Source organism: Dermacentor silvarum, chromosome 7 (assembly GCF_013339745.2).
Source record: "Dermacentor silvarum isolate Dsil-2018 chromosome 7, BIME_Dsil_1.4, whole genome shotgun sequence".
NCBI lineage: Eukaryota > Metazoa > Arthropoda > Arachnida > Ixodida > Ixodidae > Dermacentor > Dermacentor silvarum.
In genome coordinates, this window is record NC_051160.1 from 135,640,991 (window position 1) to 135,666,587 (window position 25,597).

The following is a 25,597-nucleotide window of genomic DNA, read 5'->3' on the forward strand; positions in this document are numbered from 1 at the left end:
TAAGTATAATGCACTGCGACGAGGTCTGGTCGACGAGGAATCTCACCCACATCCTGTAGGCTGCGTGGAATTATGTGGCGTTACTTGTAAACGCAACTAAAGGGAACACATAGCTTACTACCGACGGATGCTTTCCGTCATTTTATTCTAACTGAAGCTGCCCTCCTCGTCGTTCTTTTCCTTCGTCCTTTTGGCTTTTCCTCTTCTTTCGTGGCTTAAATGCAGCACACTTCACTTATATGTGTTATGTTCAAAGACCTTCAGAGGCCATGCTTACAATAAGCACATGATAGAGAAGGGGCACATTCAACCGATAGCCCTCTGCCAATGCGGATTTTCCTTACGGCAATGAACGACAGCTCACTGCTCATAAAAAAACTCTAACAACTGACCTAGTATGAAGGTATAAAGTTATGCTGTCGTTCGTACATGTCATTTTAATAGTTGTCTGGAAATTAAATTGATGTTTACCAATCGGATCTCAAGATAAATGGATTCTCGATGGCCGCTGCCCAGCACTAGATGAGTGACGCTAGACATTTCCCGTATAATGTGCTACCTATACTACGGCGCGGTGCAAATGAACCCTGGCAGGAAGTAATGAATATGTTCAACATACAAATTTAACATACAGGGTGTCCGATGTAACTTGTGCCCCAATTTGAACATGGTGAGTGAGTGCGACGTAGGTGAACGTAGCCAAGATTGTTTCCATCGCTTGGTGCAAGTCAAACTATTTTTGTATCATGCTTAATTGCATAATTACTTAGTATTAATTATTTCAATTCAAATACTTTATAACCAGACCAAGATTGTCAATCTGAAAACCGTAGGCCATCACGGAAAATTCCTGATCCAGCTCTTTCTTGCTGAAAAAGTGCTACATATACGTTTTTTTTTTCAAGTGGACAAAGTGCTTGAATTTTTGCGATGATTTGTTGCCTTCGGTGAGCCGTTTTTACAGGTATATGCAGAATTTTGTGTTGCCAGTTATTGTTTGCTAAAACGTGAAGTTCGGAGAGGTGACGGCCTGCCAATTTACGCGTCTTCCCCGTCGCCCGGTGTTGTCTTCTCTGCGCCCAGTGTAGGATGCCATGTGATCGGATGTTTTACTAGAGAATTTGTCTTGATCACACAATGAATGTCACAACAAATTTTCGCTTCATACTTTATTTCGGTTGAAAGTATTCAGTACAAAGTAGTCTCTTATCTCTAAAGTATTGGCTGCTCGCGTTTTTGGCCGGAGGTCATATGTACCTGTCATTTATTGCACAGTGGTTGTCTTGTATAATTTGTTTTGTGTTTTTGCCCATGCAATTATGTAAGATTAACGTTTTGCACTTTTCTACAGAATGGTAGAGCTAACATTGATCATAATCTGCTGTCATCGAAGGATAGCGACGTATTTTTGTTTAAGTTTTTTATTGTATCGAAGTGTTGGTTTCTGCATCCTAGCAATGTACGCGTAGGGCGGCTTTCGTCCGGCGATCGCATTCAGCCTGTTCATCCCAGGCAAGGCATGTATAATATAAACAATAAAAATTATAAATAATATAGATCACTAATCTTGCATGCATTGTGGCCGGCCACATGTTCTTTGACATTCGTTGTTCAATTGAACTGAGAAGCCACTCTGTATGAATTACGCTATTTGTTTTGCATTAAATAAGAAAAGCACTGATTTCATAATGTGGAATTCGAAAGATGGTATGTTTGCTATTCCATGAGTCACTCTAATACACTCGCGCAACTAGCTATTAAACAGGGATTTCAGTCCGTAAGCTTTAAATGACGTCATCCGATGCCTGAGTGTGTTCTGCATCCTTATACCAAGTAATGGGATATTAATCACAATGTATTTGTCTTGCACGTCAAGAATATTTTACTTCCTAGATTTTCACATTTTTGTTTAGCCCTAAAGATAACATTTGAAGGAACACTAAAGAGAAACCGGAAATTCAGTTTTATTGTAGATTATCCTTTCACGATCGCAGTCATACCATTCTTACTGTGAACAGAGGTTTAATAAGCGAGAATATAGCGAAAAATTGAAGGATAGGTGCTGACGCCCCTTCTAGTTTCCCGCAATACACGTTCGTGACGTCGGAGATCACAAACACAGACCGGTCGCGATTGGTCGAGAGCTGTTAATAAAACACAAAGTGAAATACACCTTAAACGCACAAAAACAGCATTTTCCAACTTTTTCAACCATTTAAAGCGAGGAAGTACAAGTTTAGCACAAAATTAAATAAATAGTAAGAAAGAATGGCATGGCGCAACATGCGGTCGTGATAGTTTCGTTTTTGCTCAATGCATCACAGCGCGCGCCTGTTCCACTCTACAGTGTCGCAGTGTTCAGTTGCGTGTTTCGTGGCTCGAAAAACGTTGACTTCGCGGGAAACAGCCATAAAATGCCTCGTGTGTGTAGTGTTGAGGGCTGTATAAACAGCGCAATGCCCTTGCTCAGGGGCCGCGGCAGTGTTGACCCGACGGAGTCCTGTCACGTAGTGCCGCGCGATGTGCCCCGGCGTTCGCAATGGCTCAGTGCTCTGCCTTTGATAAAACGGCAAAAGAGTCAGAGAAACCGATAGTGTGCTCTCTGCATTTCTCGCCCTCGGATTATGTATATAATGCTGTCCTCAGAAAGTATCTTGGCGTGCCCAGAGGCCAGTCCTTTCTCGAGCAACTGTTCCCTTAATGTCACCTTCATCAAATCCCCTACTGGTGTTCCTGCAGCAGGAACCTGATGGCTCGGTGAGCGCTGAATGTCATTAAAAAAGCCACGAAAAAAAACCATACCGAGTACGCGCGCAGCTTTCTACGCTTGTTCTGTCGGGAACATCGTTTTCTGGCGGACCGGACGTCTCGCCTTTCATCGACAAAAACGAGGCTTCGCTTTCCGTCGGCGCGGATGGCGGCTCACCGCCATCGAACGCGGAAACACCTACCGCGCGAGCACAGATGATAATTTCAGGCTCCGTTTCACTGAAGTCACTGACATGCAGTCCTGCTTCCCAGGCTAGCTCTTCGTTGCAAGGTTCAGCGTCAGCAACGGTATACATCGCGGCCGCAGAACACCTAAGCAAAAGTCACAGCGAACGCAAACGCACCGGCCATGCAGCCTATGATGCAACCAGCACCTCGGCTGTATACGCAAGCGGTGACGTATCATGTCGCCCTCTGATTCACTGAGAGCAATGAAATCCGTGACGACACTCCTTCAGCACCGAATCTGGGGTGAAAGAAATTGAGGAAGAGATATTTGGTCTTTGTTTACGAATTTCTCCGCTAATAACTCATATTCCTGACTATAACTCATGCATTCCTGATGGTCCCTCTTTTATTCCGGCTGGCCTTCCTGGTTATCTTTAGTGCCCCTTTAGAAGTACTAGCACTAACCTGATCGAACGAGCAAGAGGCACGTATCATGACGCATGTCAGTTCACTAAGATAGTTGGTAGCTGGAAAGCGCGTTGCGTGGATGCTTAGAGTGTATGCGAGTTGGGTGATCTGACCAGCTATGCGAGCCATAGCAATGGGAGGTTGATTCATACATGAATATTTCCTTAGATTGTGCCATGCCTTGATGTTTGTTAGTATACAATATCACTAAAAGGCTGCAATGTGCGAACAGATCACCGTACTGAAAATAAACTGCGTGGTACTTCGAGCTTGGTGCCTTGAATAGTGAAAGGTCAGCAGTTGACAAAACTTGTGATAATGCAATAAAAACTTTTAGTCTTTAATTATTCTTCCTCTCTTTCAATGTACCAGTTGACCTAATTTTGAAATGCACTGGCATCAATACAGCTATCCCTCAAGAAAGGGGTTAGAACACATTGGGTGTCTTCGCAACGTTGTAAATTCTTGCCGTGAAAGTTGAATGAAGTTGTCTTTGAATATTATAGATAATTCATTGTCCGCAGTGCCGTAACTGAGATGGTTACTTGTACGCCGCCTGTGACTATTCCATTTTACTTTTGATGTAGGATAAAACAGCACATGAATACACGCACAACCTATCATGGTACTTACCCAATGCAGATGAACGGGTAAGCTGATCCAATCCAGCTTTGCTAATGGCATAGGGTGAAATGTTTTCTGACTATGGGGAGGAAAAAATAAGTGTGGTTTATTACTGTCAAAGAAGTTTTCCGTGCAAAGATTAGTTGCACGAGGGTACGTACAATTATAAAAGAAAGAATTGAGCCGTTACACATAACTGCAGATTATACTAATAATCCAATAATAATGAATAATAATAATCGTCGGGCCCCCTGGTTCCCTTTCTTCTCGTTCATTACATAACGAGAGTCTCGAATCCGGCAACATTGATGCATTCAGGTAACATGTATGGGTTTATTGACCAGTTGCCTCCCCACAAAAAAGAACACGTACTCGTGACGCCTGCGGCAGAAAGGATGTTCCAAATCCGCCGCCGCCTCACAAAGTGGTTGGAAAAACATCGCCGCGGTAGATAACTTGGTAAGAGCATCACACGCGTAATCAAAGACGTGGGATCGTTTCCCACCTGCGGCAAGTTGTTTTTTCATCCAGTTTCATTTACGTTCATTTATCATCTCTTTACTTCACCCAGTAAGCCAAGTAATTTCCCTTATGTTGTCCTTTGTGGCGTTGCTTGTGGACTTCTTATGATAAGTATACCGGGTGTTCAAATTAAGCTTGACGAAATTTTCATAAATCGCCTGAGGCAGGTAGCATATTTCTTATCGTTGAGCTGAGCTATTTGAAGAGGCGGAGAAAAGGCTGAATATTTGCGCAGCCTAGTATTTGCATTTACAACCTCTACCACTACATGTGAACAACAATGTGATGCTCGGGTTAACTGACTAATGGTCCGTAAACATTTGTGGATGACTGCACATTTCTGATGCTGCTTTGCAATGGTCTAGTTGTTCTAACAATATTAAAAGAGCCGATCGTACGCAAGAGCTTCGTGTCTCATGTGAAATGCCTATCTGTGCTTCCGCGTGTAGCGGCTCCGGAGCTGGGGCACCGAAGTCAAACACTATAATTTGTAGTCTGACGACTACAAATCATAGTGTTCGCCTTCGGTTTGCCATCTTATCTTTTCTTTATAGGGTATATTTTCCTTCCTCGCGCTTTCTAACTCTGGTTGCGTCCGGTACTTGACTGCTTGCTTTGCATCGACAGCGAACGCAAACGCAGCCGCGTGTTCACAATCGCCACCACCGACGGCTCTCGTCGCGCTAAGCTGTGTGGAATAGACCATGACTGAAGATGGGGCTAGTTTAAAATACATTAAGAATGGCGAATCATTGTAACGAGAAAAACGATTACAACCAACAGAGAACCGGAACTCACTCACACATGTGCGATCGGCAAAGCGCCTAAATAAACAGAAAAAGAGAGACTTGCACCTGCCTTTTCTCCCCATAATTTTTGTGTTCTTCGCCTACTTCCATGATTATATCAGAGCAAATCAAAATAACATCTGTAATACAGTTATTGGAGTCCCACGTCGTATCTTGCTGCGGTGAGCTCTGTTCGCGTGGTGCATTTGCATCGCAACTCGTTTTCTGCTTTATATACTATACCTGGTGCTACGAATGTGATCTGTCTCGTACAAGTGACGACCTTTCTCAAAAGTAAACACACGAAAATGCGTTTACCGGTATCTTAGCCTTTAAAACCCGCCGTGCGAAATCACTGGAAGCAGCGTGAGCGCCTTCGTCCCATCGTCTGCTTCCCATGCCAGTGCTCCGACAGCTGCCGTTCGCGGCTCTGTTCGCCAGCACATCGCTGGCGCGCTGCTGGCGCCTTGCGACGGCCGCCCGGTGTCTATAGAGGACAGCCAACGCCACCTGGGCACATTCTACAACAGCTGACTTCCGGTGATTGAGAGGGGCAGACCACTTGCAGATATGTAGGAGCAATGCCCGCTGGAGAGGCTTCTGAGAGAGAGCAGGTTACGCACACGCTTCTCGAGCACTTACATCATTCCGGCAGTGGTAAGAGAGAACAGAAAGAAGAAATGTCTTGCATCGTGAAGTAGGAGAGGTCCGGCAGATGATCAATTTATGGATGATACAACGAATCCCCGTTTTGTGCATATAAACCTGAGTTTGGTAAGGGTCAGAGCTATTGCGCCCTCACAGGGATAGGTCCACAGCGCATCTCAACAGGGGAGAAGAAAGCAGCTCAAAAGAAACGCCGCACATCGAAGGAGGATGTTCAATGTAGAACAAGACATTCCGCCTCAAGCGCAGCGTAGCGTTCAAGAATCAAGCGGGTGCTTGAAGCGCAATGTGAAGCTAGGCACCTTAAAATGTCGGCGATGAACATAGAGCAGAGCGAATCGCTGTTTCAAGCATAGCGGGAATTGTAATGCATGCTACCACTGCGACATGATACATTTATACTCCACTTTGCAAAATAGACACATTGCACACGCCCGTTTCATGTTTGTTTGAAGTAGAAAGACAATGCATTATTACTTCGAACAAACGCTGTGCGTTTGTTCAGTGGCATTGAAATGCTCTTGAGACAAAATAAATTTTCAAACGGGGCTTCATAAGTTAAACCAAATCCTTGATACTTGAACGAGTCCATTGTACCTGCGTATTTTTTTTTTGTACATGACATTTGCTGAAAGCATATGTCCAATACAAGTGTTTATTCTGACAGTAAAACCTTATATACGCGCATTTTCATGCATCATCATCACCTTCACATTATAGGTGAATGGATTGGGAAAAAATAAATGATATTGCTGCAATATATAGCAGCAGCATTAGAGTAGACAGAACAGAGCGATATATGTCAATACTATTTGATAGTTAATGGAACTTGACTAGGCCCTGACCTGAGTATCACAATTCGGCCAATCCTGGGTCGTCGTTCTGCTTGCCCAAAAATTTCACTTGTTTTCTTTTTTCCGTGCTTCCTTGTTTTCCGAACAATGGGCCCGGTTTCGCCCGATGCGACTATGCCGCCTGTGAAGGTATGTTGCCTAAGAGCTACGATGCTTGCAAGTTTACTTAGTCCGGAAGAGAAACGTTGACCCAAGTATCCAACCTACTAAAAGTATTTTAAGCAGCCCTTATAAAAGTGTGTTGTTTCGGCCTCGGAACACGATATGCGCTTTCCATTGTCGATTTGGCGAAAACTAAAAGAAAGTTGGCGTACTTACTGATCGTAAAGTTGCGATGCTCGAGACGTTAACAATGTTTCCTGTGCAGAAGACAACGTAACATAGATATTAATTTAGTATCTATCAACATAACAGCTATCAAACATTTTGTGTAGCAATCGAGTTCATAAAGTTGTTAGCAAAGCAAACTGCTTCCTTCAGTTGAGAGGCAGCTGTACAGCCTATTGCAAGAAAGTTAATGGCGGCCGGTGCATGCTGGCAACGGCATGCTTTACATTAACTGCGTTTTGTGCCGGCAAATTCGGTTTCTTTTTCTAGTACAAACAGCTTAGGCGGCTTTCAGTCGCTTTGATTAACGTGATACCTTCCAGTCATTCTTCTTGGCGAACATTGCGACGCGATATACGTCATGTCGCTTGAATCATATACCTACGTTCATTATCGGTTTTCTGTTGTCTCGTAATAAGTTCGCTCTGGAAGTTCGCAATATCTGTGGCTTCCGAGCAAAAACGGAAACACGGCAACTGTTGAAAATCACAGGGCTTGCGTATTTTGAAGTGTGGTATCAGAAACATAGAGCGAATGCAAGAAGTCATCCGCGCCAAAAGAAGCAGCAGCTCAACAGCAAACCCAGAGGGAAGGGTCATCATCATCATCATCATCATCATCATCATCACTCTTTATTTATATCCACTGCAGGACGAAGGCCTCTTCTTGTGATCTCAAGTTACCCGTGTCTTGCGCTAGCTGATTCCAACTTGCGCCTGCAAATTTCCTAACTTCATCACCTCACCTAGTGTTCTGCCGTCCTCGACTGCGCTTCCCTTTTCATGGTATCCATTCTGTAACTCTAATGGCCCACCGGGTATCCATCCCACGCATTACATGGCCTGCCCAGCTCCATTTTTTCCGTTTATTGTCAACGAGAATATCGGTTATCCCGGTTTGTCCTCTGATCCACACCACTCTCTTCCTGTCTCTTAACATTATCTATAGGCCTAACATTTTTCCTTCCATCGCTCTTTGTGCGGTCTTCAACTTGTTCTCGAGCTTCTTTGTTAAGCTTCAAGTTTCTGCCCCATATGTTAGTACCAGTAGAATGCAATGACTGTACTTTTCTTTTCAACGACAGTGGTAAGCTCCCAGTCAGGATTTGGCAATGCCTGCCGTATGTACTCCAACCCAATTTTATTCTTCTGTAAATTTATTTCTCGTGATCAGGGTCCCCTGTGAGTAATTGACCTAGATAAACGTACTCCTTTACAGACTATAGAGGTTACCTGGTGATGCTGAACTCTGGTCATCTTGTCAAGCTATTGAACTATATATTTGTATTCTGCATATTGCTCTTCAACCCAATCCTTACACTTTCTCGATTAAGGTCCTCAATCATTTGCTGTAATTCCTCTCCACTGTTGCCGAATAGGACAATGTGATCTGCAAACCATGGATTGCTGAGATATTCGCCATTTATCCTCACGCCTAAGCCTTCCCAGTCTAAGAGCTTGAAAACTTCATCTAAGCATGCAGTGAATAACATAGGAGAGATTGTGTCTTCTTGCCTGACCCCTTTCTTGATAAGTAACTTTCTACTTTTCTTGTGGAGAAACAAGGTAGGTGTAGAATCCTTGTATATGTTTGCTAAGATATTCACGTATGCCTCCTGTACTCCTTGATTACGCAATGCCTCTATGGCTGCTGTCATCTCTACTGAATCAAATGCCTTTTCAAAATCTATGAAAGCCATATAGAGAGGTTGATTGTACTCCGCAGATTTCTCGATTACCTGATTGATGACATGGATATTATCGTAGAATATCCCTTCCTGAAGCCAGCCGGTTCTCTTATTTGACTGAAGTAAAGTGTTGCGCTGATTCTATTCGAAATTATCCAGGTGAATATTTTATACAATACTGAAAGCAAGCTAATGGGTCTATAATTATTCAATTCTTTAACGTCTCCCTTCTTATGGATGAGTATAATGTTGGCGTTCTTCCAGCTTTCTGGTACACTTGAAGTCACGAGGCATTGCGTATAAAGGGCCGCAAGCTTTTCAAGCATGATATCTCCTTCATCTTTGATTAAATCTACTGTTATTCCATCTTCTCCAGCAGCTTTTTCCCTGGTCATGTCTTTCAAGGCCCTTCTAACTTCATCGCAAGTTATAGATGGAGCCTATGTATGCTGTTCAACACTACTTCGAATGAAAGTAGCTTGGTTGCTCTGAGCACTGTACAGGTCGGTAGAGAATTATTCCGCTGCTTTTAGTATAGGGTATCACAACATTAAGAAGTGTCCAATATATTCAAGCAAGAGCGCAGCGGATAGCCTGCTGGCATCAGAGGCAGGTGCCATCGAGTTGTCACCAGTTCCAGACAATGAGCGAAGCAAACGACGTTGAGAGAGTGGATATTTTCTTCTCCTGTGCATGGCCGCACCTTTCACTACATTTTAAAAGAAGCACTGCGTGCATGGTGGCTAATAAACGAGAATCGATAGACGTAAGATTAAGAGACAGGAAGACATTGGTCTCGAATAGAGGTCAAATGGCGAAGCCAATATTCTAGTTGGCATTAAGAGAAAGAAATTGAGTTGGACAGATGGTTTATAACAGTTACAGAACGGGAAGCTCAGTCGAGAAGGACACAAAATTAGGATTATGAAAATGGTAAACTTGAAGGCGTATGAAGGTATCAGTTGACGCAAGACAAGGGTAATGGGAGATTGCGGGGAGAGGCCTCCGTTCTGAAGTGGAGATAAAATAGGCTGATGATGCTGACTATACACATATTTGTAGGGCCTTTTAAGTTGCTTCTTACTATTGCAAAAATCTTGGGCAAGAGTGGATTCACGTGAACGTTTAGAAAAAAGATACGTCGAGGAGCTAGGGTGAGTAGCGTGCTAGATAGTAGTCGAGTACAAGAGATTTCAGCACTAAGGCACTGCGTTGCGCCAAATGCAGGGTGGTAGCATATTTCATTCACTCAATAGGTTCCGCAGCGCGCATCACCGGAGGCCTGAACCTCAGTCCTCGCCATATAACGTGATATCTGCGTGGAGAACATCATTGGCGAGAACGTCTCGTGAGAAGGCGGAATCCTCTTCCGAAGCAGATAATTCCCGACGACAGACCAAACTAGGCCAGAAACAACTGGCTGGCGATTTAACCACGCAGCATGCCCCCCTCTCTAACATAAGGAGATGTCGATTAGAAAAAAGGCCTACGGTAGAACATGACCTTTTTCGTCGTGTTAATGTAGATGTCACACCCGGTATGAATAGACTCGGGGGAGCTGAATAAATGATGCGATCCCGCAGTGCAAGCGCGCTGCATCTAGCTGAGGTGTTAACAGGATAAAGTTTGCATTTTACAAACTGTTCTCAAAGACACAAAAAGCCTTTCGATTTGATGTTACTGCTGAACCGATGCGGCTGTCTTGATGCGGAATGCAGAGACGTTGCTGCTCTTCGTTGCTCGTGATGCTAGCACAATAAAAATTTACAAATGGTGTCACTTGCCCAATGCACAATGCATTGCGCAGAAAAAAGTACTGCGTTCGCACCGTGTTCTTCACGGTGGCAGCAGGAGGAATTGCACAAGCTAAACCATTGCAATGAAACAAGTGCTATCAAAAAGGATATCTATTTATATATCGTACCATCAGTTATTTGTGACTTTAAAATTTGAAGTGGTATTTTTGTCAAAAACAAGTTAACAGAAAGTGGTCGCTTTCATCAAGTTATGTAAAGCAGCTCTTATCAATATAATGTTAGCTAAATCTCTAAAGATATCATTATCGCTAACAGAGATAACAACGCCGAGATAATCGCACCACTTGCTGCCATGTATGTATGAGGAAAAATTAACGAAAAAGTCGGTGTTGTATGAGGGGATGCCTACTTTTCCTATTGAAAAAAATGGCAATATGCCACATAACTTCCATATCTGAAAATTGCAAATCACATATAGGTCCGTACAGCTTTTCATTGATGATCCTATATGTTTCATGTGGTATTTTATGTTATATGAGTCTGTGGTCTTTTCTAGCACTTCTCTACTTCCACAGTATCTTTTACAGTGCATATGTGCAGTTTGTATATAGATCTTTAAATCAATACGTTATATATCTCTAATTTTATTCTTGTATTCCTGTTATTCTCAGTGATTTTGTGGATTGCTAAATAGTATTCTAGGCTTTGTGCGAAGTTGTCATATGTGCTTTTCTAGCCATTTTCATGTTCTTTTTTATATCTGAGCCGAATCTACAAGCGAGACGTTTGTGTCCAGTTAAAAGTTAAAACCATAGCTCACTAGGTGCAACTTATATAGACATTGTCATTCCTTCATTTGCAAACGTCTTGTGCGAATCGCTGTTTCCGCCTGAATTTATTTCCACATTGTTGATTTTCCTTAGCCATCATTGTTAGAGGCTATGAAGCTTCATAGTTTTCTTGCATACCATTTAGCAAAATGGCACCCAACAATCCCTTGATGGAGATTTAATGTAATACCAACCTTTTGTTTTCTTCAGATACGGAAGGACCTGCTGTGTCATGTTAAAGGCAGAGCGTAGGTTTGTGTTGTAAAGCTCGTCAAGTTCATCCATATAAATTTCTCCTAGAGGCCCAACCTTGGTCATCCCGGCGTTATTGACCTATACATGAATACAGTGGGTAGGGTGAAGACATTAGTTAGCATTAACAAACGCACTTCTATCTTCAAGACCCACTAGTGCCCTTAGCTGGATAGTTTCTCTTATCTGTAGACTTCATTGTATACCATTACCATGGCGGCTTGCGTGCAAAGGCGTGTCTGGAACCTTATGACTCTAAGGTTGGAGTTTTGTTATTTTTTTCCGGCAGCCAACTAAGAAATTCCAAGACAAAGTTTGCACTACTTTTGCAGCATATGAAGTGAAGAAATTGGTCCTTAGTTTCTTACTTTTCTTGCGTCTTTTCGAAGTTCTTGTATACGTATGAGAACAGCATGTTTCAAGCTAGATGGTATTACGCCTGTTTTCCACATGGCGTTTACGTAGTTTAGTGTGTTTTGCAGTTGTGTATAGGGTAGGTTTGCTAGCACTCTAGGGGTAATTTTAACGCGATAGCGTTTAGGACTCCGTGTCGCAGAGAATCCGGCGTCGGCGTCGGCATTGGCGCCCTCGGCCGAGAAAATCAACCCGAATCACGTAGGCCCTCCAAATAAATTTTACCACTAAAGTTGCTCACACTTTGTCTTGCATTCTTTACAGAGTTATTCCTCGGAACTTTGAGAGTGACCGCCCACAAACAATTGTCGTGAAACAAAACACCGACAGCGCATGCCTTTTATGTTAAATCTTCTCAGGCGGAAATATTAAAGGTGCAAAAAATAAAAGAAAGCTAGCCCCCGAAATAGGCCGCGACTCTACCAGAAGGCGCGCCTTCGTGTATACTGTTCAGCGCCAGCGTTTCCCGGTAAACATTACGGCTACATAAGTTGCAGTTGCCGGGTGGTGGTGAAAACTTTTATTGAACAAAGAGAGCGGGTGAAGCCCGTGAGCTCCATGAAACTAGGTGTCATCCTTAGTCCGGGACGTCATTGGTCGAAGCCGCCACTCGAGCCCGTTGGACCAGAGCTCGTTGTTTCTCTAGTCCGGAGCTGTTGAGCACGGTCGCCTCCCAGTCCTCTCGAGTTGGGTGGGGAATAGGGGATAGTTTGTGATTCTGTTGGCAGGCCCAGACCATGTGATACAGATCTGCCAAATTACCACAGTGCTGGCATTGCCCATTAATCTTGGGATCGAAATGCTTTACTATAGCTGGGCAGAGCAACGTATTAGTTTGGAGGCGCCGTAGGACGCGTTCTTCAGTTTTGGATAGGCCTTTTGCCGGAGGGGGGTACACCCGGCGCTGCTCGCAGAAGTAATGTCGAATTGCACTGAACCGTAGTAGGGGAGTAGGACATTCAGGCTGTTTAGGGCAACAGGGAGGTACCCGGGGAATAAGTGCCCGGGCTGCTGCGTCTGCAGCTTCATTACCTCGAAGGCCCTGATGGCCTGGAGTCCAGATTATTCGTTTTGGTGCGGGATCCCGATTCCTGATGCAGAGTCTCAGAATTTTGTTGGCTAGTGGAGAGATTTCCCCTGCCAAGTAGTTTTCACAATCCCTTCGAGAGTCTGTGAGTATGCATTTGGATTTAGGGTGTGCAGCCGCCAAGGCGACAGCGACTTCCTCTGCTTGGTTTATATTCGCGGCTCTAAATGAGAGTCCGTCCACCTGAGTTCCCTGATGTACAACCGCCGCCGTGTAATATCCCCTGGGTGAAGGTCCCGCTACATCCACATAGTAAACCCCAGAACGGGAGCCAAGCTGTCTTTCTTGCGCTTTGGCACGCGCCTGTCTTCGTCCTTCATGTGTTTCTTTCGTCATATTACGAGGGAGTGGGGGCACCCAGAGCTTGGTGCGCCACAGCTCTGGAATGCGCTCCGTGTGTTCAGGTTCGCAGTTGTGTTGAATGCACAGGCGGTCCAGCAGGCGACGCCCCGGGGTGGTCTGCATAAGCCGTGTGTATTGATTTGTGAGGTGCGCCTCCCTGAGCTCCTGAATATAGTTAAGAACCCCCAAGGCAGATAGTTTCTGATTGGAAGTGCTGATGGGCAGGTCTAACGCGCGTTTGGTTACTTTCTTGAGGATTACATCAGCCCTGTTCTCGTCGTGTTTAGTCATTCTTAAATACGGAGTTGAGTAAAGAATCCTGCTGGTTACAAAGGCGTGGGCGAGCCGAAGCGCGTCCCTACCTCGTAACCCCCCGCGTTTGTTTGAGACTCGGCGGATCATACGTCCTACCTGTTTCCCTACTTTGCTTAACTTGTCCAACGTAGTTCCGTTTTTTGTTCTGTTATTTATGAGAAGGCCTAAGATTCGGATCTCAGAGACCACCCGAATGGAACCCCCTGATAGAGTCAAGTCCGGGGTCGTTCTGTCTTTTACGTTTGCTCGGATATGTAGGAGTTCGGATTTAGCTGTAGCGCACTGCAATCCGCATTGCGTCACGTAGGCGTCCACGATGGAGGCGGCCTGCTGGAGACGGTCTACCATTTCGCCTATACTGCCCTGATTTGCCCAAATTGTGACATCATCGGCGTATAGTGCGTGATGCACCCCCTCTACCTGTGCCAAAACCTGCGGGAGCTTCATCATAGCTATATTAAATAGTAACGGGGAGATGACCGCCCCTTGCGGGGTCCCTCGCGTACCCATTTTAAAGGGTCCATGTTCCTCATCATCTATGCGGAGAATCGCCAGCCTATCTGAGAGGAAGTCTCTGATATATGCAAAGGTTTTCCTACCGCAATGAGTGTGGCTTAAGTTGGTCAGAATGATCTCATGTTTAACATTATCGAACGCACCTTTAAGGTCGAGAGCAAGAATTGCCCTGTCATTGTGTGTCGAATAGGTGGGTTGGATGATGTCTCGATTTAGTTGAAGGAGGACGTCTTGTGCAGACATATGTGGCCTAAAACCAAGCATGGTATCCGCGAAGTATCCCTTACTTTCGAGGTACGGAGAGAGGCGGTCTCTAACCATGGCTTCCATGAGTTTGCCTACGCACGAAGTAAGTGATATGGGCCTGAGGTTGTCTGTACTAATTTGCTTGCCGGGTTTGGGAATGAAGGTGACTAATGCTGTTTTCCAATCGATTGGAAGCGGTTGGCCGTCCCAGATCGCGTTAATGTATTCCAATAGATGCGAATAGGTATCATCCGACAGATTTACTAGAAGTGTTACAGTGATATGATCTAAGCCCGGGGCGGTGCCCCTGCGCATTTTGCCCAGCGCCGCTTTCAGATCATGCATGGCAAATGGAGCATCGAGTTGATGGTTTTCCCTGCCCGCGCATTCGTATGCAGTCTTGTCCGGGTCCAGCATGCGGCATAGGTATTTATCGCAAAGAGCATTGGCTAGCTGGGAATTGGTTCCATGAAAGCCTTGCAAGGCATGGCGGAGCTGTTTTTGTGTTTCTCCTCTGGTTTGCGTGGGGTCAATGAGACTGCGGAAAAGGCGCCATGCGCCCTTCGAGTTCATCTGCCTAGCTACCGCATTGCATCGTTCTGTCCAGTTTAAGTCGTTGAGTTGCGCCGCGTATTCCGCCGCTTGCATGCTCAGCTCAGCTATTCGAAGTTTGAGCTTGCGGTTGAGTTTGTTTTTCCGCCAGCGTTTGGTTAAACTCCTGCGGGCTTCCCAAAGATGGAGGAGGTGATTGTCTACTGCAGGAATGTCTTCCGTGGTCTGTAGGATTGTGACACACTTCGAGTTTGTGGCAGTGAGTTGTTTCGCCCATTCTGTGTACCCATCCGCTCCGAAAACAGAGGGGATTGCATGAGAGCGAAAAGCTGTCCAATTTGTAAGCTTGGCTTGGCTCCACGTTGTGCGGGCCACTTTAGCGGAAATAGTGATTTTGAGGAGACAGTGATCGCTACCGAGTGTATCGTCCAAGTTTTCCCATGTTGCATGAGATATATTTTTAACCAAAGTTAGATCCGGGCATGTATCCCGGTTTACAGAATTTCCAACTCTAGTGGGTTGCATCGGGTCTGTAAGGAGCGATAGACGGAGCGTGGAAATGAGTTCTGCCAATTTGCGACCTTTGGCGATTTCGCGAGTGTAGCCCCAATGGTAGCTGGGGGCATTAAAGTCACCCACGATCACTAGTGGATGTTTATCCGCTTCCCTAACTGCTTTATAAAATATTTCGTTGAAGACGCTTCGTTTGCATTTGGGGGAACTGTAAACATTAAGGACGTATACGCTAGGGTCTCGTCTTTTATTAGGTAGGATGTTGACCATCGTGTATTCATGCCCCTCCGAGAGATCGAGGTCTATCTGACGAGCGGTACACTCCTTATGTACGAGAATACAGGTGGACGTACCCCCCTGAAATGAATTGTATCCAGGCAGTTTCGCCTGCAGTCCGGTTTCTTGTAAGGCTATGACCGCCGGCATTGAATTTAGGGTCTGCAGGTAGAGATGGAGAGTGGCCGTCTTTTTCACATCTCTAAAGCCCCTGCAATTCCATTGGATAATCTCTAATTTCGCTTGTTTGGAACTTTTATGATTAACTTTAGAAATGCCTGCCATCATGAATTTATTTTTGAGAGGGTGGCATCATCACCACTGGGGCCTGCGTGAGAGCCTGAGTAGGCATGGAAGTCTCGATTTGATGTGCAATGGGTTGCTCCATAGTGCCCTCGGATTCAGAGTTTGCCGGGTTACGATGAACAATTTTGCGCCGACGTTGTTCCGGCATCTTAGTGCTAGCTTTGATTTCCTCCAATTGGGGAGTGAGCCAATTTTGGATGGTCTGAAGTATGCTGGCCGTGAATATCGGCACGAGACTCTGCTTCAGGTCCTTGATCGCTGCCTGGACTGCAAGGTTTACCTGTTGTGGAATAATGTGTTCCACCATAAGTTTGCTTTGTTCCATTATCATTTTGTTCTCTTCCTCAAATTTTGTTGCCAGCCTGCTAAGACGTGTCTCTATGCCCTCCGAGTTTGTTACGACGGTTTCGGTTTTCGAGACGCTTGTATAACCTGATAGGTCCGACCCAGACTCCTGTTCCTCGTCCGAGCTGGGCGAGGCCTGCATAGACTCCGGCTCCGTTCGTTGTGGAGCCTGCATCGCTTTCAGCGCCTGGTTTTCGCGTTCTAGAGTGGCAATTCGTTTTTGCATAATTTCTAGCTGTTTGCTGATTTCGATTTCGGAAGGGGAAGGGGAGGTGGCAGCGGGAGGCTGAGAGGCGACCCCTGCCCAACTGCTCACCTTTTGCTGCGGGCTTACCAGTGGGGGGAAATCCCCAGCCTGGAAGGTAGGCGGCTTCGACCTCGGCCCGGCCTGTACATTGCTCGGTTTGGGCTGTCCAGTCTTCCTTTGCTTGGAATTTTGTGGCTTTTTTACGCCATTCGCGGGAGGTGCTGGTCCCCCTTGTTTGTGGTGTCCCGGTTGTCCATGTTTCAGCTGGGGTGGAGTGGGCTTCCATGCCTTCCTGAATTTTCCCACACATTCCGCAGAGCCAGTGAAGTGGTTTCCGCCGCAAATGAGGCACTTGGGTTGGCAGTTGTGCTTCGTTGGGCCTGACGGGGTGATGTTCACATTCGCACCACAGTGAATACACCGCTGATCGTCCGGGTTGGGGCACGCATCCGCTCTGTGGCCCAGCGTGCCACACCGGTAGCATGCCGGAACCGTTTTCTTGTAGTAACGCACTGGCACGTTTTCGGAACAGTAGTGAATGAATCTTGGAACGCAACGTCCCTTGAAAGTCACCACTGCGACGTTAGATGTTCCTAATTTCCGCACGTACAGGATTTCGCCGTCGATCCATTCGAGCTTGTGCCGAAGGGATTCCGAGGTTTCGGTGTCTGCAACGGTGATGACGCCTTTGCAGGTTTCTCCAGCCGATTTTAAATGTCCGTGAAACGGTATTTGGCGGTCCCCGATTGTCAGCGTGACGTCCCCGATAAGCTTCGAGGCTAGGGCTCCTGTCTTCACTCCCACAACAACGATGTTTTGATCCCATACCGGCCACACGGAGACGCCAGCGTTCGCGGTACTACCGGTGAGGCCTTGCACTGCGGTGCCGATCCCGCCTGGACCGAACGCAGCACGGAGATACACGTTAAGTCTTGGCTTGAGCACAATCACCAACTCATCTGGCCGGATCCGAGGTGTTTGTGTCGGCTTCCATTGCACTTGCTGCCCTCCTCGCCTGGGAGAATCGGAGGCAGCGCCAGCTGCGGGAGCCAATCCTGTTTTGGGAGCCTGTTGCTGGGCGGCTGGCGCAGAGCCCGTTGGCTTCGTCTTGGCGAGCTTCTCTTGCATTTGGCGAACCATGATCTGAAGATATTCATCTTCTCCGGGTATAGGGTCTTGCCGTGCTTCCGCGGCCTCGAGTTCCATCCTCTGCGTCGTGCTGGGGTCATTGCCTGCCTTCGCGGCCACCGCCATGGCTAGGGAGCCTCGGCGTTCGCCCCGCCGGCGTTTGGCTTAGCCAGGCTCGTGCGTGGCGTGAGTTTCAACCAGTCCTAAATTGCTGAAAAAAGGCCCACCTGGACAAATATGGTATCCAGAGGTTCCTGGCAACTTCACGGAGACGGTGAGACCAGTTTCGGGTGGATGTAGGGCAAATTTTCACAACACTCATCGATTTCCGACGGAGCCGACGTGGCATGCGTTCGACCGCCGCGTCTTGACAGACGCGTCCAGTTGCCGGGAAGTGTGAGAAACAGTCAAGGATATTTGAATGCTATCGCGTTCCACTCTTGAAGGCGAAGCTTAAGCGTCCTCCAAATTTTTGTCTGCCCCTGGCGCCACGTTTATGCGCATGCATTCTATGACATTTATTAGTTCATTCATTGTGAACGAACTATCCATCGGATAGTCTGGTATTCAGTTTCCTATTTCTAGCTGCTCTTGGAGTACTTTTGTTCGTGTAGGCAAGAAATTATCAGCTATGTGTTCTGCACGTTCCCCATTAATTTTCCCTGCATCCAATGTAAATTTTCTTGGGACCAATAATGTGCATTGTGAATATTTGCAATGTCATTGCAGCAAAACCGAGCTTTATATGTCCAAATTATTCTGTGTAAGAATTCCTTTTCTTCAACAATTTTGACGAGGCCCCAATTGCAGAAGTCAACCCGCGTTTCAAGGTCCGCCTCACTTAGGTCCTGGTGAAGGTAAACATGATAGGGATATAACTAATGTTTCCTTAACACATTTGTGACTGTTCCAACGCTGCGACCGCACTGATCGGCAATTTGTCGGTTCTGGCATCGAAGTTGCGCACGCGGCAACGTCGATTTCAAGGTTTTCATCGACGATTGTCGTCCTGGTCTGTCTCGCACGATGGACTGACCATGTTGTGCGAAAGCGCCGAAACACGTTTATGAAGGTAGGCCTAGTTGGGAGGGGACGATGTGGGTGGCGAGCTGCGTACAGCCGCATTGCCAATGAAGCGTTGCCATTCATCTCAGCCGTTGCAACTACCACGTCTATTTTCTCTTCGGTTGAATACCTCGTCCCATTATAAGCAGCCATATTAGCACAAAGAGACTCTACGTGGATATTCTTGCTTATCTTTCCGTACACAAGCGCCACTATTCCATAAGCACTCTATTACTTCTTCTTTCTGCGGTTTTATGTGCCAAAACCAGTTCTGATTATGAGGCACGCGGTAGTAGAGGGCTCCGGATGAATTTTGACCACCTGGGGTTCATTAACGTGCACTAAAACGCAAGCACACGGGCGTTTTTGCATTTCGCCTCCATCGAAATGCGGCCGCCGCGGCCGGGATTAGATCCCGCGATATAAGCACTCTAGTTGATGACAGTGAAGATAACGCGTTCACAAGATGATGTCTCGGCGGGATCTCAATTAATACAAAAATGTGCTCATTAATTGTCTCCTGTTTTCTCCTGCGGATCCTGCGAACTGCGTGCGGCACACATCGCTGTCATATCTTGATTTCGCCAGCCGAGAGGGGAAGGGGAACAGTTATCATCTTTGCCTATGCCTCCGCCCTGTTGTCACACTAAACCCCGCACCCAACAACCGCGTCACATCAAGGAGGATATTTGCGCAGATCTTCACTCCCTCGCATGCTGAATCATGCGAACGACAATTAAAATTTGCAGTCGGATATCTCGGAGCACAGACATGCTAAAAGAATTGTTCCAAGTGAAACTGCGTAGAAACACTACTGCTTCTAACTTTTGAATACAAACATACACGCTTACTGCTGTCAAGAAAAAGTGAATTATTCAATTTTAGTAAACTCGCCTGCTCTAAGTAATAATTATTGTCTTATTTTTTGTCCCCCTGGCCATATAACTTGTTTACAAAAGTTGTCTTCGCGTGCCTCCCTGTGCCTAATTTTAAGAAAATCATAAAGCTTAATTTTGAAGACCCGGTATAGTGGTTGTTTCCCAGGATCACGCATTTGTTTATTCATCCTGGTTCTCAATCAGTCCTAATCTGCGCGAGGTCTGGGTTAGTGTCCCTCTCCACGCAGTTTTCCTTTAACGTGGGTCGCTCATTTTAACGTGGGACGCTTAGCAGGTGGTTGTATGCCGCAATGCTCACGAGTTGATTACCCCTGGTCTTATTTGTCGGGTATCCCCATTTTGTATGATGGCTGTTGTAACTGATAGCTCACATCAAGATAGCGCTTTTGATTACTTACCCGTGCCGCTGAAGGAATCAATATTTATTTGCCCAACTGATGAAAACTATGTATTAAGAGTAGTTAGAAACTTTAAGATGAGTAAGAGCGAGGATATAAACGGTCTAAAAATGCAGCCGATTAAATATACTATTGGTCTTATTAGCCCGTGTGACACATATTTACAATCTTTCCTTATGAACTGGCATTTTCCCACAGAATATGAAGAATGCTAAGGGGACGGTAATATGCAAAAGTGGAGATAAGAACATTCTTGGTAATTATAGACCTATTTCAATCCTTCCTCTATTCTCCAGGGCACTTGAAAAAATTATTCATCTTAGACTGTCAAACTTTCTTGACAAACATTCCGTCATAACAAAATCGCAATATGGATTTAGATCAGGCTTTTCAACAGAAAGTGCTCTACTGTTTCAAAAAGAATTGATTCTTTAAAATATTAAAGCTAAAAATTCACACTCGGCATATTTTTAGATATGTCCAAGGCCTTTGATGAAATTATTCATGAAACATTAATGGGAAAGCTGCAGTGTTATGGAGTTCGTGGTGTAGCCCTCAATCTAATTCAAAACTACTTAGCTAACAGACATCAATGTGTATCGACAAGCAGAATTATGTCTTCTATGCAACCTGTTAAATACGGAGTTCCCTAAGGCAGCATATTGGGGCCGCTTTTGTTTGTTATATTTATTAATGATATTGTAAATGTTGACCCTTCAGCCCAATACATATTCTATGCTGATGATACTAGTCTTTTCTTTTCAGTAACAAATATTCATGATCTCGTGCATCTAGCTAACTTGACATTAGATAAAATATGTGGCTGGGCATTTAACAATTCTTTACAAATAACTGCTCAACAACTAAAGCTGTTCTTTTTCGCTCTAGATCCCAGCTTTATGAGCCCACTCAGTCTTATAATCTCATGTTGAGTAATAATAAAATAGAATTTTCTTCTACAGCAAAATCTTTGGTTGTTATGTTTCACGAACATATGAAATGGGATCACCATATGGAACTTTTACAAAACAAACTTTGCAAGGCCTTGGGCGTACTGAGAAAATGTAGGCGTATATTGCCAGTTCCTCAAAAGCTTTCGATATTTAAGGCACTCTTCTCATCACGTCTACGTTATTGTAACTTAATTTGGGTCTAGCTAACTTGCAACTAAATCCTTCTTTGCGCCCAAAAGGACACTCGGAACAATGGTATGTGCCACGGCCGTGCACAAACTATAGCTTTCAAACATTAGGTTAATGCTTGCCGAAGACATTAAATAAATTCAAGATTTCTTATGAAAATGTTGGCACACTCCCTAACACTTCTGTTTTAAGTATGCTGTGTTAAATATGTTCATAGTGAAATTTCACTTTTTGTAATGATTTCTGTGGATATCATGCGTTTTTTTATTTGATACCAATGTTGAAATGTACTTTTCTTTTACTTCCATGCTGCCATAGTGAACCGGGGACGTGGGGCTAGTCAAGCTGTTTTATTGTACATTTTTTTCCCTCGTCCAAACCACTTATGTGAAACTCCATGTATGTGGTACATAAATGAACTTGAAAAAAAATCTTGAAGTCACCCAACCATAAGAATGCCTTTTTCCTAATTCTTCTATGTACATTTTCCACTCTCTAGACATTTTTCGTGCTGTAGGCAACCCGTATGTGGGGATTCTGTCAATTTCATACCGTATGTGAAATCTGCATCTGTTGGGTGCTCATTATTACTGTCTGTTGTATACATTGTCTGTGGTTATTGGCGTAGCCATTATTGGCGTAGCCATGTTATTATTTATAAGAAGTTCTAGAATTTTAAACTCAGGAGTGTCACATAACCAGTAACCGAAGTTGGCGTCAAACACCTTTTTTTTGTTTCAGTCAAAACATCTGCCCAACACGTGACAGGGCGCTCGGCGCACTTGGCCCTTCATGCTTGCTTTCCAATAGTTTTTATTTAATGCTCACTCGCTCGCTCGGGTGTATTGCCACCACTCTGTGCACATTTTCAGATGACATGTTGGCGCAACTTGGACTGTTTTTTGCATCGTATACGATCAATTTCTTCTGTGAAACGAGCTCCTGCGACAGGCGCACACTGCTGTTTCACCCTTTGTCATTACCGAAGAACGCGCAGTGAGCATTGGTAACGCCAGATGTGAAAGACGCTAAAATTTATTGTGGTATTAGCGCGTCATCAGCACACTATCTGTGGCTTCAATGTTGTTACGTAATGCTCTCTCCTAGTTCCTTTTCTCCTTATTTGGAAAAAAAATATTCAGTGACCAATCAGTGCTTTTGGTTAGGGCTTCTTTGTCTTTTCTTTCCTTTTTGTCATAGTTTTGTGCTCGTATGGCCCACCCAAATAATTAGGCGGTATAGAATTTTTGTTAACATCATTTAGGACATTCAGTTTAGACCAAGCCACATAGGTAGTGCGTCACACTCGGACAATCTTAAAGACTGAGAGCATTCTAGCCATCGCAGTAAATGAAATTGCGCACATGCAAAACGGTTTTCGGGAAGAAACGCACTGAAAATGTGGCCGAAATACTAACTTGCAAAATATTACGCGGGACCTCGATGTTCATACACCTAGTGATGGTTGCGTGCGTGAAAAGCGATTGCGTCCAACTTACCAAAATATCAATTTTCCCGAAGTGATCCGCAGTTTTTTTCACAATAGCGGTGATGTCGTCATCCGAGCTAATGTCTCCTTGAATGACCAGAACCTGCACGTATATTTTTAGAACGCATACTTACAATACAATAAAGAAAAAAAACATTATTCATTTTAATGATAAAACCCTGCGCCCTGACAACACTACACCAGTTCACCAATAATTCCCCGTTGGCAGACTGATTCTACGTGCAAGGCTGCACGCTAGCAGCTTAAGAGCACTGTGAACATTTACAACTTATTCCACATCACAAGATTTTGAGCGTCCCCATTGACAGATGATTTCCACTGAGTCCGCTAATAAAACCGGTGGACGAGCTAGTCAGCTCTATTATTGCGAACCTTCGTCGATTGCAAGAATCCGATGGGTAGGTGCGACATCACCTTTGGTAAGTGTACGCGCTGCACTCATTAAACAAAAGATTACACACTCGCTCCAGGCTTATCATGCTGCTATGTATAAACGTTCCAACGACTCTTGGCCATTAGCATTTCTATTTGTATAGCCGTTCTTTAGACATTCGTGATCTTCACAACTGTTCATTCTCAGCAGACTTCTTTTTAGGAAATACATTTGAAATATTTTTTGTTACCAAGGACGCTATGCTACGCTGCAATTTTACATTTCGAAGGACTGAAAAATACCTTTCTTGATTTTACGAACTTTCCGATTTAACGAAATAATTCGAGCGTGGTCATCACTTCGTTAAATCGAGTTTCAACAGTGTGTTATGACTCAAATTTAAGTTTGTTTTCAGGGAGATAAGGCAAATTACTTCAATTAAAATTTCCGTTGCCAAAGTAGTTATGCATCTGAAGGATATCCGCTTGCCTGAGTATTTTGTCATGGGTCGCCTTAGTGTATTACCGTATTGTTATATGTATTATAGTACGTATTATAGATAGCCCAAAATAGCTTTTGTGCCTAATTCAGGCCTTCATTGTAGAGCCTGTGTGAAGCTCAGAGCCGGAAATAAAATTATGGAAGATATAACGTTTTAGGGGTGGTTTTATTAAAATAATAGCAGGATTTCTACCCTGACCACTTCTCTGGAAAATTTTCAGCTGTGGTCCCAGTCGGAGCATGTTTATTTTTCTCTGGTAAACCTGGACTGTAAACCTGCCTTCTCATGGATTTGGCACACTGCTATAGGTGGACCAGTAGAATTGAGACTGATACGGAATTCATTACTGCCCATCCCGATCGTCTACACTGTGTTAAAAAGCTTAAATGAAGTTTTTCTTAGAAGCAGCCTATAGGAAGTACAACATGCCATATATTGATGTTAACATGGAAGAATAAAAAGAGTACATTCAACATTCTAGAAAAAGTAGTACGACCCTTCGTTTCTAGTATTATACCAGTATAGAGATCCCCAACCAACAATGCATAAAAACAATGTAGGCATGACATCGTGTGACCTCAACAATGCTTTTGCAGTACATCCGCAGCTGAGTTAAGATGGAATGAGCCCGGCGTGTGTTCACCCGACCTCTTTCTCTGCTCCCCCCTATAGTATTTATCGCAGTCACACGCAAAGGGGACGCAAGAAAGGTAAAAAAGTACAAAGTAAGTGAGCGGTAGATTAAAGCACGACCTCATTCCGTCGTTCGTCATAGCACACATCCAAGCTGGTATCAGTGCCGCAATCCCTATGTTTGCTCTCTGGCAATTATGCTTTTAGTGTAGAGAGAAAAAAATACTACGCAAACGTTCAGGTTATATTGCGAACATCCGGTACTGTCAGCTACAGCCTGCCCATTGGGCACGTCGACTTAGAGGGCGTAATGTATGAGAAGGAAAAAGCTCAGGAAAGGTTATGTTGAAAGAGTAGCTCTCTCCCTTTCTCCTCCCAACACACGCAGACACACGTATGGAAGTCAAGAGAAATTCTTCAGGCTGCCATCCAAACGTGAAATACTTGAGCGATACTACGTGGTAAGCAGTTGAAATATTTATTTCAACCATTTCGACCGGTGGAGTGGTCTTCATCAGGGTGTAGAATAAACTGAACTTTGTAAGTTGTATGTTGGAAGCCCCGATGAATATCAGCGCACCGGTGAAAATTGTGGATATTAAATACTGTATCCTGTACCATCATTGAATATATATACAGGGTGTTTCAGCGAAGACTTTCAAAATTTATTTAGGCTTGCTTGTAGCAGATAGCCCAATTGAAGTTAATGAGCTGGTCTACTCGAAGAGGTTACAATGCTTGCACAAAAAATTGAAATGCATAATCGACTAATCAAAAAATTCACTAATTAGGTTTGAAACTAATTACCTGATGGCCCTTATTGCAATTTACAAATTGTAGCCGTGGAGTTCGCAAGGCGGATGCACTTGGAATTATTTCTCAGGATGACACCAGTTTCGAGATATTAATTCCCGAACTTTGCGGAGAAATGCATTGGCGTTCCAGTTAGTTTTGTGTTTCGATGCATAAAGCAACGTTTTCTTAAGAAACTAACTGTAACGCCAATGCATTTCTCCGCAGAGTTCGGGCATTATTATCTCAAAACTGGTGGCATCCTGATAATTCATTCAAGGTTG

General features: G+C 44.6%; 1 protein-coding gene across 4 annotated transcripts in view; it reads right to left on the bottom strand.

Moving 5' to 3' along the window:
• The window catches only part of LOC119458471 (3-oxoacyl-[acyl-carrier-protein] reductase FabG), a 463,543-nt gene that overhangs the window by 34,737 nt on the left and 403,209 nt on the right, over positions 1-25,597 (bottom strand). For 2 of the 4 annotated variants that reach the window (XM_049671240.1, XM_049671239.1), the window contains exons 3-6: positions 23,003-23,095; positions 11,655-11,793; positions 7,178-7,218; positions 4,039-4,108 (exon numbers count right to left, since the gene is read on the bottom strand). In XM_049671240.1, coding sequence (XP_049527197.1) covers positions 4,039-4,108; positions 7,178-7,218; positions 11,655-11,793; positions 23,003-23,095 — 343 coding nt within the window. Of the gene's footprint in view, positions 1-4,038; positions 4,109-7,173; positions 7,219-11,654; positions 11,794-23,002; positions 23,096-25,597 lie in introns of all 4 variants that reach the window. The other 2 variants (XM_037720312.2, XM_049671242.1) reach the window with 2 other exon arrangements.